Source organism: Vanessa cardui, chromosome 10, assembly GCF_905220365.1.
Source record: "Vanessa cardui chromosome 10, ilVanCard2.1, whole genome shotgun sequence".
Classification (NCBI taxonomy): domain Eukaryota; kingdom Metazoa; phylum Arthropoda; class Insecta; order Lepidoptera; family Nymphalidae; genus Vanessa; species Vanessa cardui.
The window spans coordinates 11,588,057-11,603,321 of record NC_061132.1 but is presented as its reverse complement, the minus strand read 5'-3'; the positions used below and the strand labels follow the sequence as shown (position 1 = coordinate 11,603,321).

Below are 15,265 nucleotides of genomic sequence, written 5' to 3'. Positions count from 1 at the left end.
TTGTAATAATCAATATAAGATAATCCAGCTATAGATTTGTTGTATTATATGTTATTAATTTGTATGACGAAGATGATGACCCCGAACCACATATTCATATATGTGTATACTTTAAATGTCATAATTTTTCATATTCCCTGATTTCCTGTGTAAAATTAGATACTGTAATTGAAAGCTTTCTCACTATAAGTTTTACTTACATGAACGAGAATATTTTCTGGGTTCTTCAAAACTGGATTCACTCTGATGGGTCCCTCCAGCCAGGTCAGTGAGGAAAGGTCGCCAATAGTGACGGTGTTCACGTAAGCGTGGTTGGCCTGGACTGTATCCAAATCACCGAGAAGTAAGTGACGGTACGTGCCCCATTGACCCTAAATGTAAAAATATATTACAAATAATACTACAAATTATGTTCAGCTTTTTTTTGGTCTTTCTTCTATAGCAATTTATATATAATATGATTTACTGTTCGAATTAAAGGATCATGATTAGAAGTGCATTTTTATAACATATTGTTTTGTCTAATTTTATATTACTGCAATATTTATATTGCAATACGATTTATATTGCAATCAATGGAATGATAGGTATCACAAAATAAATTAAGTCACCAAAGGGTTACACTTAATAGGATCATTTATTGCACTTACATCTTGATAAACATTTACAGCCAAATCTTTATCCAACTGTTCTTCGTAGAAGTCCATATCTGGATTAAAAGTTGGCGCTGACGGATCGGCAATCAGTAGACCATTTACAATTTCACCACCAGGTTCCTTTCTCAAGCAGTTAATGAGACCTAGAAGTCCATTCATGGGCTCATTTTGACTATATAAGACCAATTTTCGGCCACCTTTAAGTTCTTCCTTAACTTTATCCACCCAAGCGTATGTGTCATCGGTTAACATGATTTTTATAAATTTAGTCGGCTTAGAACGAACACGTTTTCGGAAGAGAACAATGTTTTCGAAGCCAGTATTTTGTACGGTAATTATGTGGTATTTATCAGAGAAATCTTTTTGATTTATGGGTTCCTTTTCGCGGCTCATTATAAAGCCTTGATCGCGTAGAGCTGCTAGTGCATCTTTGAGTACCTATCATAAAAAGCCAGTTGTAAAATAATGAAAAATACTTTAAATATTTTTAATATGAAACTGATGATTATTTATAAGATTTAGACCAATTATTCCACTAGCTGTACCAAAAAATTTTTTTTAATATTACTCACATCAGTTCTTTGAAGTAGATTAGCACCAATAATTATGAGTGTGTTGTTTTCTCCGGTTAACTTTTTATTTTCCACGGGAATGTTTGATGGCATTTCAATAGGATCCTCAGAGAAAACAGATAATTCAGCTTGTACTAGAGGTAGATCTCCTAAAACGTCTGCTACTTTATCCAATATAGGTTCAAAACCCTTCGATTTGTACTCATCGTCAACAATTTCAATACTTTTAACTTTGTAAGTTTGTATGTTTTCGAGAACGAGTTGAACGTTGCTTCTAATAATTTCTTCAACCTAAAAATAATTTACAAATACGATTTATATTTTATGAAATTAATGTAACTATAATTATTTCATGACAATGATATCACCTGTCGAGGAAAGTTAAAATATATATCTTAGCACGGTCACGGCCCAAACATATATATAATCGTATTAATAGCTTCTGGTGTAGCATAAAAAAAGTTAACAATAAGCTATATCCATAATTACAAATGAACACTATCAATTCACAGAATACATTTGAATTATGAAATGAACTGGGTCATCAGAATAATGGACCAGATTCTTAAAAAGACCTTTGATTTCTTTTCCAGTACAACATGGCTATGCTCCTAAAGTTAAAAAACAATCCACCCAAATTTATACTCATTGGATAAAAGCGATTTACTGAGGCCCTGGATCAAATATGTATCAGTATCACAAAACGTTCAATGTACCTGCATCTTAGATTTTCCGATATTGGGAATGAAGACGTTCTTTTCCAAAACTGGTACACCAAGGGGAATCCTTCTCGAAATCGGTGTCGCGTGTAAGCCTCGAATTTCTACTCCACCAGCCCTATCAAAAAAATATTATTTCATTTAAAATATTACTTTATTATTCATTATTACTATCAGGTGGCCAGCTTGCAGACACGCTGCAAGCTGGCCACCTGATAGCAAGTGGTCATCACTGCCAAATATTGACTTGTAGTGGAAATGATAAGTATTTTAAATGGATACCTGATAACATCGACATCAGGATACACTCGAATCTCAAATGACTGCTTCGTTGAATCAAGGTTCATTTTAGATACAGCGTCATAGTGCATTTCGGTATCAATTGAGAGTTTCTCAATTCTCGTGGGTACAAACAGTCCTCGGGTGTCTTTAGCGATCATCTTCATCTGCAGCATGCAGTCCATGAATGCGACCCAGTTGTTGACCCATGACACGCGGCCACGGGTTCCATCCACGTTACATCCGAGTATACCTCGGAAGAGACCACTGTTGAAATATATTTAACTTTAGCTGGTTAAACGATTTAGGTTTTTGATGATGATGATTTGAAGATTTATAATTATTTAAGTTGTTGATAATTATAATTGTCTGAAATTAAATACTATAATGACCTATAAATAAAAATTTGAACAAAAAGAAATCCCGACTTTAAACAGAAGACTATTTTCAAAAAAATAAATATGAACTAAAAAGTAATAAAAATAATTGCGTATTCAGCATATTTTTAGGGTCCTCTTAGGTAAAATGAAATGAAAAATATTAGACTACTTAAAAGTCGATTAACGATTATATAACGTAGTTATAGTTACTGTTATATTTGGAGCCGGTGTCAGCCAAAAAATACGAAATCATCTAAATGTGAATCTCATCTCAAATATTTAATGCGTAGAATTCAAAGCATGACTAATACGATCTATTATATAAATCAACGATTACAAACATTACCTGTACTGGTAACCTCTCAGACGTAGCTCCTTGTAGAAGTCCTTTGTAAGTAAATGTTTATCATTCGGTCCTGCGGATTCAGGCTCGGTTGGAAGCACGCGGTAATCTCGTCCAACATTTTTCTTTGCATATATACGACCAGTCACAACGGATGCTCCACTTTCTACAATCTGTTTTGACGTTACTTTTTATTAAAATATCGGAAATATTAAGTAATTTCTAGAACTTATTTTTTCTTTTTTAATCTATATCTAAAATAAAATTGGAGTGTCTATTTGTAATGTTAAAATAGCCCTTCTTTACACAATGCATGTGTATGTGTACACGGTACATTTACCAAAATATCTTTTTTTACATTTTTTGTCTGTCTGTCTGTTTCTCCCGGCTAATCTCTGGAACGGCTGGACCGATTTTGACGGGACTTTCATTGACAGATGACTGATATAATAAGAAGTAACTTAGGCTACAATAATATTTTTTTAAATAATTCAAACGCGTCCACGGACGCGAGCACGGCTAGTATCACATAAAAATACCTAAAATTTTTATAGGTGAATTTTTAGAATATACAAACCAAGCATTTGTTATTATTAAAAAAAGATATTAAGATATAATAACCTCAAAAAGTCCAGTTCCTTCCTGAATCATCACAATAAACTCCAAGGGTCCATCTTTGGGTATGTTAGTAGCTCTTTGGAATCGAATGTTTTCGAAGACCACGGAGACTTCCGTGAACAATTCTCCCATTGTCTTACCAAAGGAATCCCAAACCATCACTAGATAACCGGTTGCAGGATACAAATTACGACCTACAATGGAAAAGTTAACAACGTTCTTTCAACAACAACCACAACAACAGCCTGTAAATTCCCACTGCTGGGCTAAAGGCTTCCTCTCCCTTTGAGGAGAAGGTTTCGGAACATATTCCACCTATTCCAATGCGGGTTGGTGGAATGTACATGTGGCAGAATTTCTATGAAATTAGACACATGCAGGTTTCCTCACGATGTTTTCCTTCACCGCTGAGCACAGATGAGTTATAAAGACAAATTAAGCACATGAAACAGCGGTGCTTGCCTGGGTTTGAACCCGCAATCATCGGTTAAGATGCACGCGTTCTAACCACTGGTCCATCTCGACTCACGTTCTTTCAAGTCTGATAGATTCAAATCCAAAATCTTTATTCGACATAGAAATGATTACACTTGCTTATTGATGATCAAAAATTTACTACCGATTCGGAAGTTAACACTTCGGACCTGAGGCGAACGGACGAAAGAAACTCTGCCGAAGCTATATTTTTATTAAATTAATTTACAGAATTTTGGATTCCATGTTTTCAAATACAGTTATATTTAAAATAATTTTGTCATTTGAAACAGCCTGGAGGCGATCACCTCATTCCCGAGGTATATATCAACTAAAATTTGATTGATTGCATAGCACGGTGATAATATTATTAAAATCAGAATCAAAAGTGACGAAAACAACTCTACGCACTTCACTGTTTATTTTTAATATCCAATCCAAGATCTATTGTGGATACAATTAGATGTAACGGTTGTCTTTGTATTGTGACACTAAGTACTTTTTTTATGGTATAGGTTGGCGGACGAGCATATGGGCCACCTGATGGTAAGTGGTCACCATTACAGATAGACAATGAAGCTGTAAGAAATATTAACTATTCCTTACAACATCAATGTGCCACCAACCTTGGGAACTAAGATGTTATGTCCTTTGTACTTGTAGTTACACTGGCTCACTCACCCTTCAAACCGGAGCACAACAATACTGATTACTGTTATTTGGCGGTAGAATAACTGATGAGTGGGTGGTACCTACCCAGACGGGCTTGCACAAAGCCCTACCACCAAGTAAAACTACTACTGGTAGGTTTTGAAAATCACTCATAATTTAAACTGACTTAAAATATATTCTTACCATCAATGACGTGACCGGCCAAGAACTCGTTGACCTCGTCAGTAACGGACACTGATATTGTCATTTCACAAGATTTCACCTGTTCTTGGGCTCTGTATGTCGTTACGTACCTGAAGTAAGAAGATGTATATATACATATATATGTATACGAATACCACCTTTAAGTATTAAGCTCTAAAATTTCATCATTTGGTCTTGCAAGTTCACTTGTCTTAAATAACTAAATTTCATTATTTTGTATTTCGAATTGAGGTACAAATTTAAAGGTATATTAATTCTTGTAAATTTATTTTTAAACGTGCAAGAAAATCAATCCTCACAGAAGAATTATAAACAGATATTGGTTTACATAATGGGACTGTTATGTGTTATGTATAAAATATAGAAACTTTTTATTCAGCTATCGAATTCGAGAAAAATTATTTATTACTCTGTGTCTATATTATTATTACGATAAACTCACCAGTGTTCATTATGTCGCCATTCAACGAGGTGTGATAACATAGGTGTTCCTTGAGAGACAGGGAACTCTATGGTCGGATAAAGATTGGCTAGGTGCGGGTTCAGTCCAGCTTCGTACAATCTGCAAAAATAGTACTCATGTTTCCTATTTCTTCAACGGCAAGTTAATTATAAATTTAGTTTTGATTACATATAAATGTGAATATTGATTGATCTGATTGATTGTACGATATTTTAATATTTTTAATTTAATTAATTAGTTTTTCTACCAAAAAAATTAAGATGATATTATGTTTTAATACGAACGTACTATATACATTCATTGTAGAAAACTTACATATTTAATTTTATTTATTATTGATATAATGGGATCAAATTAGTTAAATAAGTCTCCTGGAGTCGGGTAGTCAGTAATGGTTGAAAAAATTACATTTAAACTAATCCTGCTGTGTTGGTCATTAAATCTAATATTATCGCGACTATTTATCATAAGAGTACAATTTATAAAGACTATATTACTTGGAAGCTTAATAACTAATTAATGAGTGATAAGGTATTGTCAGAAGGTGCTTAACATTAAAATACATACATTTTTAAAACAAAAAAAAATTACTAACTTGCCCAAGGCCGTAAAAAGAACCTGTACATTATCCTGGTGTTGTCTCTCAGTAAGTGGAATGTTGATAGCATTATCCTTGAGAGATTGGCATAAAATTTCCTGTAGCATCCCATGTGGAGCGATCTCTATCGTGATCGCATTTGCAGGAATCAGACGAGCCGTCTCCTCGAAAAGCACTGGACTCTAATGAAAATATTTTTTTCTTATTATCTAAATTTATCTTTACATTTTACAATATCATACGAGTCTATACAGGTCTCAATGTATTGTTTTCCTGGGAATCTTACATATATACTTGGTGGTAGGGCTATGTGCAAGCCCACCTGGGTAGGTACCTCCCACTCATCAGATATTCTACCGCTAAACAACAGTACGCAGTATTGTTGTGTTTCGGTTTGAAGGGTGAGTGAGCCAGTGTAACTACAGGCACAAGGGACATAGCATCTTAGTTCCCAAGGTTGGTGGCGCATTGACGATGTAAAATATTTCTTACAGCGTCGTTGTCTATGGGCGATGGTAACCACTTACCATCAAGTGGCCCATATGCTCGTCCGCCAAGCTATTCCATAAAATAAGGAATCTTTTCAGGATTAATGAGCAAATAAAATCTTGAGCTAGTGTATCAAATTTTCAATTCAAGTATCAAGTCTAGTCACTATGACAGATAACAAGTAACTATAGGAAATGATAGGTACGAAAAAATATCTTAATATATAAAGTATGAAACCTTTTCTCTATATTATCTTTAATTTTTTATTAAATAAATTAAATTAATTTTTATTTTTTTTTATTATAATAACGCTTTTCTGTTAACCTTTACTATTAACACAATCAATTTATCAACGATTGACAAGCGAAGATGAATGAAATAATCAACAGTTCTTCGCTTCGCTCGAGTTTTAGGGTATTAGTTGTCATGTCTCAGGCAAAAAAGTAGGATGTCCTTTGTTGGAGATCAATTTTGCTCAATACCAAATTTCAGCATATTCGATTCAGCGGTTTGGTCGTGAAAGAACTTTCACATTTATAATATTATAATATAGATTCTGCACGTACCAAGAGACTGTTGGTGTGATATTCAGCTGATGACATCTTAGCGTTGGGATCTTTCCAGTGGGTTTGCTGAATGGAGGTGGAAAGCCAGCGCTCTGATCTTGGCTGTGGTGTTGGAATCACATTCCTCAAATATTTAAGAAGTTTTGATTCTGTTTTGTAATGGAAAAAAGGTTTAATTGTATTAAATCATTAATTTCTCAACTTAACGTATTTAAATATATAAGTAATCATAGAAGTATTCTCTAAGCCTCTACACGTTACATTATTGGTGTCCATTGAGAGAATGATGAATATGCTTATGAGACGTTTTAGTTTGCGTAGGAGCAAAGTTTATCACTACATGTTTCCCCTGTCCGCATGTTCGTGATAAAGTCCAAAAGTACTGAACAGATTTTCACTAATAGACAGAGGGATCCATAAGAAAGGTTTATGTATATAATTTATTAAGGATTTTGTAGAAATTAGTTAAAAAAACTTATGTCCAAAGCCGGAACGGGTCGCTAGTTCTATTAATATAAACTTTGTTTGGGAAATGTATTCCTGATTTTTACATATTTATGAAATACCGTTACGTTTTTATGGTCATAAAAATACAAACGCACTGGCTTCAGCGACATATTGCGAATGGAAGGCGATGTTGTAGGATGGCACCTCCTTCACAGATACTCCTTGTGCAACTAGACTCGCTACAAAAGCCTTCATTTTATCCTCTGGTCCAGATATCGTGCAGCTGTCAGGTCCATTGTGATGAGCCACTTCGATTTCCGATGGAACTATTGTTTTGATCTGTTTTAAGGAACAAAAGAATAAGTAATGTTGAAAATAATACTACATGTACTGAGTTTGAATTATTTTGTTTGAATTTAATCTTCTATGAAAAAAATGGGATGGAACAAAAGAGGGATTATACATAAAGCCGAGACGGACCAGTGGTAAGCACGCGTGCATCTTAACTTCTTAATTTCTTAACCATTATTGTGGGTTCAAACTCAGGCAAGCACCACTGATTATTCATTTGCATTATTTTGTGTTCATAACTCATCTCATGCCCGATGGTCAAGGAAAACATCGTGAGGAAACCTGCATATGTTTAATTCATAGAAATTGTTATGATAGAAACAATATGTTCCAAACCTTCTCCCCAAAGGAAGCCTTAGCTAGCAGTGGGAAATTTACAGGCTGTTGTTGTTGTTTTTTTGAAGGATTATAGGATACAGGGGAAACAACTTTATATGCAATGTTTCGAACTGTTTAAGAGCTTACTTTAATAAAGAGTGTTGAAAGTTTCTGAGATAACATATAAAGGAAATACCATATTCACTTACATCACTGTAACCAAGACCGACATCAAACATGGATCCTTTTATAAATTGACTCTCAATCGAAGCTAGACCTTGACTGTATGCAGCGAGAATCATCTGTTCAGCCGTTAAACAACCATCTGCGTAAGCGCAACCTAACTCTCCCCCACTGTGACCTGAATACGAATAATTGGGAAACTATAAAGTAATGTTCCCAAGATTATTATTTACATCAAAGACTTGGGCATATTTGTGGACACATTTGATGTTTTTGAAATGAAAAGGCATCAGAGCTAATTCTCCCATAGCCTACCAAAAAATGCCAAAACTCTTACCAATAATGAAGTCGGGTTCAATTCCAACAGCTTTGAGGACATCCGTGAGACCCATCTGAACAGCGGCGACGCCAATGAAAGAGTTGAGGATGTTGTCATTCATCTTTGTGTCTGGATTCGTTATAAGCTTCGTCAAGTTTATACCTATAGGTTCCAGGGCCTTGTGGCATCTAAGGAAGATTGAAAAACTTATTAAATTATGATTTGGGAAATATTCATCAAAGTTTAATAAACGAAAATGGTTTTATTTCGATTAAATATAAAGTAGACGACAAAAGAAACAGTTACATGCATATTATGTTTATAATAGTAATAATTTAAATTAAATGTTATTGCTTTTAAAGGAAATAATAGTGTTGAATAATCTTTTCTTTACCATATATGCCCAAGAGTTTAGAACTAAGGAGAATATTATTCTTCAGTTTTAAGTGTTTTTTTTTTCAATGAGCCATTAACAACAACTTGGGCACATATAGGTTAAATTCATCATATATTTTCTAGTAATTATATACAGCTTACCTTTCAATTGCAGCAGCGAATACAGAGATCCTCATGAGCTGTGTAGCCATTCCTGACCACTGAGAACACATACCCGAATAAATGAAGCACACTGAACGATGTATACCGCCGTAGTATTGGATGTTCCTAGCCAGTGACACGCTCTTTTTTGGTGTCGAGCCTAAGTATAAAAACGTTAGTATTTATATTCCAGAATTTCAAGAAACACTTTGCTAAATAATTTAAAAAAATCAGCTTTCAATACACAAACATTATATAGGATAAAGTGGCTACTTTAATGGAGTACCTTTTATGGAAGTTTTGAAGAAATCAATTCGGTATATGCAACACCTCTCAAATATAATCATTATACCTATAAACATATACCTACATATATTTTTGCCCTTTACTTCTCTGTTAATGAATTTACCTCGTGTTAGGATAAATGAAAGATAATGCTTAAAAACGAGTTGCCTAATTTGGCCGGTGTTACATACCATCTTACTTACCTTTTATTTACGGACTGCTTCTAAGGCAGCCTCTACCTATGAAGATGTGACAACAGAACCACACATTTAACTGCCACGCATTGGATAGGGTAACTACATATAAACATTGTAAGGCTTGGCACTCTTGTGAGGCTTACCCGAAGACTTGTTTTAGGAATGAATATAGGATTGATTGTAGGCGGATATTCCGACAAAATACTAACCATGTAGCTTTACGAGAAGCACAAGTTATTTATGATTCACCAAGAATGCATTTAATCCAAATATTGAACGGCTTGAAATAAGAACTATTTATACTAACTAGATAGTGAGATTCTTACCTAACAATGTGTACCCTCTGGCACAATGGCCTGTGATGTCCTCATTATGTATAGCGTGTAAAAGTCTAACAAGTTCAGCGTCAACTGTTCTCGACTCAAGGTCATCTAAGATCCTAGCCACTGCTGCTTCAGTGCGACCTGATACGCAGACCAATCTAGGTAGATCATCTGATGGTATTCCATTGTTGACCTAAATGTTATAAATTTTAATTATACAGATTATAATGAGAATAAGAGACTTCTAATATTCGTGCTCAAACAGAACTGTCAACAGAATGTGGAAAATAAAAATTATATAATTTTAGTATTATCCATAAAATAAATAAAATCGGAGTGTCTGTTTGTAATATTAAAATAACCGCTTTCTGCTACATGCATTTGTCTTTATATATGGTACACATACCAAAACACATTTTTAGAATTTTTGTCTGTCTGTCTGTCTGTCTGTTTGTTCCGGGTAATCTCTGGAACGGTTGGGCCGATTTGAACAGGACTTTCATTGGCGGGTTGGTTATGTACTAAGGCGTAACTTAGGCTACTTTTTATACGCAAATAATACAAACTTTTGGAAATATAAACGCCCAACTTAATTTGAGCTCTTTCTGATATGGTTGTCGATATGAATTGGGGGTCAGCTTATACTGATACTTGATCGGGTGTATGCTGCGTTGCGTTATGCAAATTTCCCACACCACGCGGACGTCGTCGTCTGTTTGTAATTTTTCTACTACGTGGACATGAATGTATATACGGTACACATGCCAAAACGTATAATTGTAGAAGTTTATAATGAGATGTCGTAAGCAAACAAATTCTGTAGTATGTTGACTATCAGTATTGCACCCGTACCTAGCCGGGGCGGGTCGCTAATGGTATGTATAACTATCATATTACGTCCGTTGTGCCCGTAGTTACATTGGTTAACTCACATTTTAGTTAGGAGAAATATAATAATGAATTATTAATATTCATATATTATCACAGCCCGTCACAACCACACAGGGTGCCATTGAAAATCAGCGTTGGGTTCTTGGAACCCAACTTGGAAGCTGGTTCTTTTGTATTAATAGTATTGTAGTTAGTGAATAGTAATAGTAAGAATTAACAACATTAAATGCTTAAATATTTATATATTATGAATAATATATTTATATATTTGAATGTATATACAAATATGAACTAAAACTAGTTACTGTATAATTCTTGAATAGTTGGTTAATATGTTTTTATTATTGTTGTTTTTCTTTTTTTTTTCTTTTTGTTTTATTTTTTTTATATTCATTCTTTTATTATGTGTGTTTATTATGCACTTTGTCCTAATAAACATTTCTTTCTTTCTAATAAAAAATATATATCTTCCCTATATCTTAAGACAGTTGACATTATTATATCTTAACCAAGAAAAAAATGTAGAAAATATCTTGAAAAGTCTAAAGCATAGGAAAGATGCTTAATAAAAACAGATTTGTGAAAATGGAATAAAAAAAACAGACTTGTAAACATACCTTTTCTCGTGCATAATTCTTGAGCAAGACGTGAGCGTTGGCACCCCCAAAACCGAAGCTGTTGATACCAGACATCCCCCTACCCCAAGGCTGTTTTTCCGTCACCACCTTGAGTTTACCCTCCTTAAGTGGTAAGATACCCTCCCTTGGAATATTATAATTTAGATTTGGGGGAATATAGCCCGTCCTATAAGCGATGCAGAGCTAAAATAATATTGTCGTATTAAATATTAATTAAAATATAATTAAAACAAAATCGGATCAGATTGATATCGGATCAGAATAATTGAATTTGAGCTAAATGGTTTAAATATTAATTTTTTTACTAAAATATTCGCAGCAGGTTTGCAAACGAAAAAAAAAACCGAATATTTATGGCGCGATAGTTAATAATTAAATTCTTGTTAACAATATAAAATTACATATTGATTTTCTCACAAGATATTTTAAATATATTTACAGATAAATGGTTGTTGATTCTGTAAGCTCACAGTATACTAGAAGGAAAGCTGTTTAAAAGTTTTATTAATGGAACTATCCATAAATTTGCATAAGCTTTAAGCATAATTGGAGGAGGAAATAAAAATGCTAGTTGAGCATTAAAAATAGGGTCTTCATTCATAGTAGCGCAAAATGTAAATTTACATAATAATACTTTTACTATACTAAACCGAGATGCCTCAGTGGCTAGAACGCGTGCATCTTAAGCGATGATTGCTTGTTCAAACCTAGGCAAGCACCACTGAATATTCACGTGCTTATAAATTTATAATACATATTTTGTGTTTATAAATTCATCTCGTGCTCGGCGGTGAAGAAAACATCTTGAGGTAACTTATATGTGCCTAATTTCGTAGAAATTCTGCCACATGTGTATTCCACCGGCGAATTGGAACAGCGTGTGGAATATGTTACAAACCTTCTCCTCAAAGGGAGAGGAGGCCTTAGCCCAGCAGTGGGAAATGTACAGGCTGTTATTAAATATAAATAAATATGAGACAACATCACATACATTACTCTGATCCCAATGTAAGTAGCTGAAGCACTTGTGTTATGGAAATCAGAAGTAACGACGGTACCACAAACACCCAGACCCAAGACAACATAGAAAACTAATGGTAATCTACATCGACTCGGCCGGGAATCGAACCCGGGACCTCAGAGTGGCATACCCATGAAAACCGGTGTACACACCACTCGACCATGGAGGTCGTCAAATTGTTGTTGTATACAGTATAAAATTACAGGACTGATTTTTTTTACCTTTGCCACAGAGCAAAGTCCTGATGCAGGTTCACTGTGTCCCAGATTAGACTTAATGGAACCGATCATAAGAGGTTCAGATCGTCCAGTACAGAATATTTCATTGATAGCCTTGAGTTCTTCTGGATCTCCTACTCTTGTACCTGGTGGAAAATATAGTTATTGATTTGCATATAAAACTCGGTACAATCTTAATTAACTTAGTAGATAGCTCCAAAAACAAATATGGTATAATTACTTAGACTGTTAATTTGTATAACTTTGTGCATATTTAATTTTTTATTCTTGAATTTTTTTTGAATGATTCCAAAATAGAAGGGGATTCTCGATACTAATGTTTGTACATTTTTATTAAGTAATTTGATATTTAGAAGAATAGATTCCGGATGTACGAAATCCATTTTATTTTTGTTGGAAGTCCGTTTATACCGGACTAGTGTCATAAATAATCTAAATTGTGTAAAAATGATGACTAGTTTCGAGGAAAATGATATTCGTAAATAAATGCCAACCAGATACGGTAATTGCTACTTTTTATACTTTAGAAGTCTTTTTTTTTTGTAGAGTTATCATGCTAAGATATTTAATTATATTTGGTGCTATATATATTGAGTTGGGGTGTAAGCTATCATTATTTCGAATTCAATCTAAAAACAAATAAACACTATCAGAAATTTTTATGTTATTGCATTAGGAGACTTGGTAAGGTTTATAATAATTTATAAGGTCACTTTAATCTTCAATATGTGTTAGTGTTCTTTATTATATTAATATTATAAAATCATGATGACGACGAAATACTCTTTGTACATTGTTAACCCAGAGTTACGCATTATGTTATTACAATAATAGCATTAATCTCTGTATTAAAGGTATAAGTCTAATAATGCAATTAAAGTATACTTTTATTTTTAAAATTTATTTTTAGAGGCTTATAATTATTCATTTTGTTAAACCTTTAAACTTATGTATGTTCTAGCTTAAGTTTTTAATATTATTTAACTTTTTAATATTATTTAAGAGTGTATTGCTTTATATTTAATTCAACAGTGCTGTAAATGCCTGTAGTGGTGTATCACACTGCACTGATCCGTGTACTTTTTTACATAAGTGTTTGTGAATATGCCGATGGTGTTTCAAATAAATAGATAAATGTATTTAGGAAAAAGTACATTTAAGTCCAGCTTATTTGTGGAGTTATTGTAGGCATTTGACATGCGTATGTCATAAGATCATTATTGTATTTATTGATATTTTGAATGTTTTACTTAGATTAGAAGATATTTAGAATAAAGTTTCGTGCTTCCATTTACTCATTTTGAAATTCGAACGCTGTTTAACATCAAACATACAATACAACTAACGAATCCATGAATTTCGAAAAATGACTCAACCCATAAATATACAACGCACAATCTACGAATCTAAACGAATAAAAGCTCTCATACATTCATAGCATTCTTAAAAACTATTATTAGGTCTTGACGTTGAAAATTTAAGGAACTAAATTGAATATTCATTAAGATTATTCATTTAACCTTCTAAATATTTATTATATTATTAATAGATATTAAGCTATTACTATTAAAATCAAACTAAATTAAACCAAATGGCTGTATTCAAAATGATTTCTGCCTCATGCGATTCCACCAACCAGCATTGGAGCAACGTATTAGAATAAGCTCCAAACCCTCTCCTCAAAGGGAGAGGCTTCTTAGCCCAGTAGTGACAATTATATTGCTATATCAAATCAAATCAAAATAAACTTTATTCAAGTAGGTTTTTTTGAATCGTCATTTTACAATTAAGTGAAGCTACCATCGGTTCGGAAGGTAGATTCTACCGAGAAGAACCGGCAAGAAAATCAGTAGTTACTCTTTTTTAACAATTAAAAAATACAAAGTTATCTTAGTTAAATACAATTTAAAATAATATATCCTGCTTGGAAGTCAACAGGTATTAACTCAACGCTTCTTTATCATCTATATAATTTTATATATTCTATAAATGTCTGGAGAAAGGAAAGACCAATAAAAAGGCACTTGTTGACCAAAAATGGTTGATGGGTTGAATTTCTTAAATGAAATAAATGCTATATTAATATTATTAATAGTTATAGTTCGGTCGACATTATTACTTATTATTAAAAACAGGGAATCTCCATTATATTTATTTCCGAAAATAATGCTTTTCAATCTTATCGTTTCTGCGAGTCAAATAACACTCATTTCACATACCTGTTCCATGAGCTTCTACAAATTCAAGAGTGCTGGGTGGAATGGAACACTCTTCGTAAAACTCGCTGAGAAGTAACTTCTGGATGTCACCAGCTGGGTAGGTGATACCTTGCTCTTTGTATCCATCACAGTTGGTCTTAGCGTGGAGGACTTGAGCGTAAACTCTGAGAAATTATGTTTGGTCTATTTAATTGAACTTTTGTGTCAGCCAGTGTTACAGGCACTAGAGACTAAACATCATAGTTTCATAGGTTGCTGGCATAT

General features: G+C 33.5%; 1 protein-coding gene across 1 annotated transcript in view; it reads right to left on the bottom strand.

The window, feature by feature from the left end:
• Window positions 1-15,265, bottom strand: part of LOC124532762 (fatty acid synthase-like) — a 43,990-nt gene that overhangs the window by 17,383 nt on the left and 11,342 nt on the right. Inside the window, exons 7-25 of the mRNA XM_047107823.1 lie at window positions 15,002-15,165; window positions 12,765-12,907; window positions 11,502-11,705; window positions 9,997-10,186; window positions 9,189-9,348; window positions 8,670-8,839; window positions 8,359-8,510; window positions 7,636-7,819; window positions 7,034-7,182; window positions 5,976-6,160; window positions 5,360-5,479; window positions 4,897-5,006; window positions 3,571-3,761; window positions 2,953-3,122; window positions 2,230-2,493; window positions 1,945-2,065; window positions 1,229-1,519; window positions 651-1,094; window positions 201-371 (exon numbers count right to left, since the gene is read on the bottom strand). Of these exons, the coding sequence (XP_046963779.1) occupies window positions 201-371; window positions 651-1,094; window positions 1,229-1,519; window positions 1,945-2,065; window positions 2,230-2,493; window positions 2,953-3,122; window positions 3,571-3,761; window positions 4,897-5,006; window positions 5,360-5,479; window positions 5,976-6,160; window positions 7,034-7,182; window positions 7,636-7,819; window positions 8,359-8,510; window positions 8,670-8,839; window positions 9,189-9,348; window positions 9,997-10,186; window positions 11,502-11,705; window positions 12,765-12,907; window positions 15,002-15,165 (3,583 nt within the window). The remainder of the gene's footprint in view (window positions 1-200; window positions 372-650; window positions 1,095-1,228; window positions 1,520-1,944; window positions 2,066-2,229; window positions 2,494-2,952; window positions 3,123-3,570; window positions 3,762-4,896; window positions 5,007-5,359; window positions 5,480-5,975; window positions 6,161-7,033; window positions 7,183-7,635; window positions 7,820-8,358; window positions 8,511-8,669; window positions 8,840-9,188; window positions 9,349-9,996; window positions 10,187-11,501; window positions 11,706-12,764; window positions 12,908-15,001; window positions 15,166-15,265) is intronic.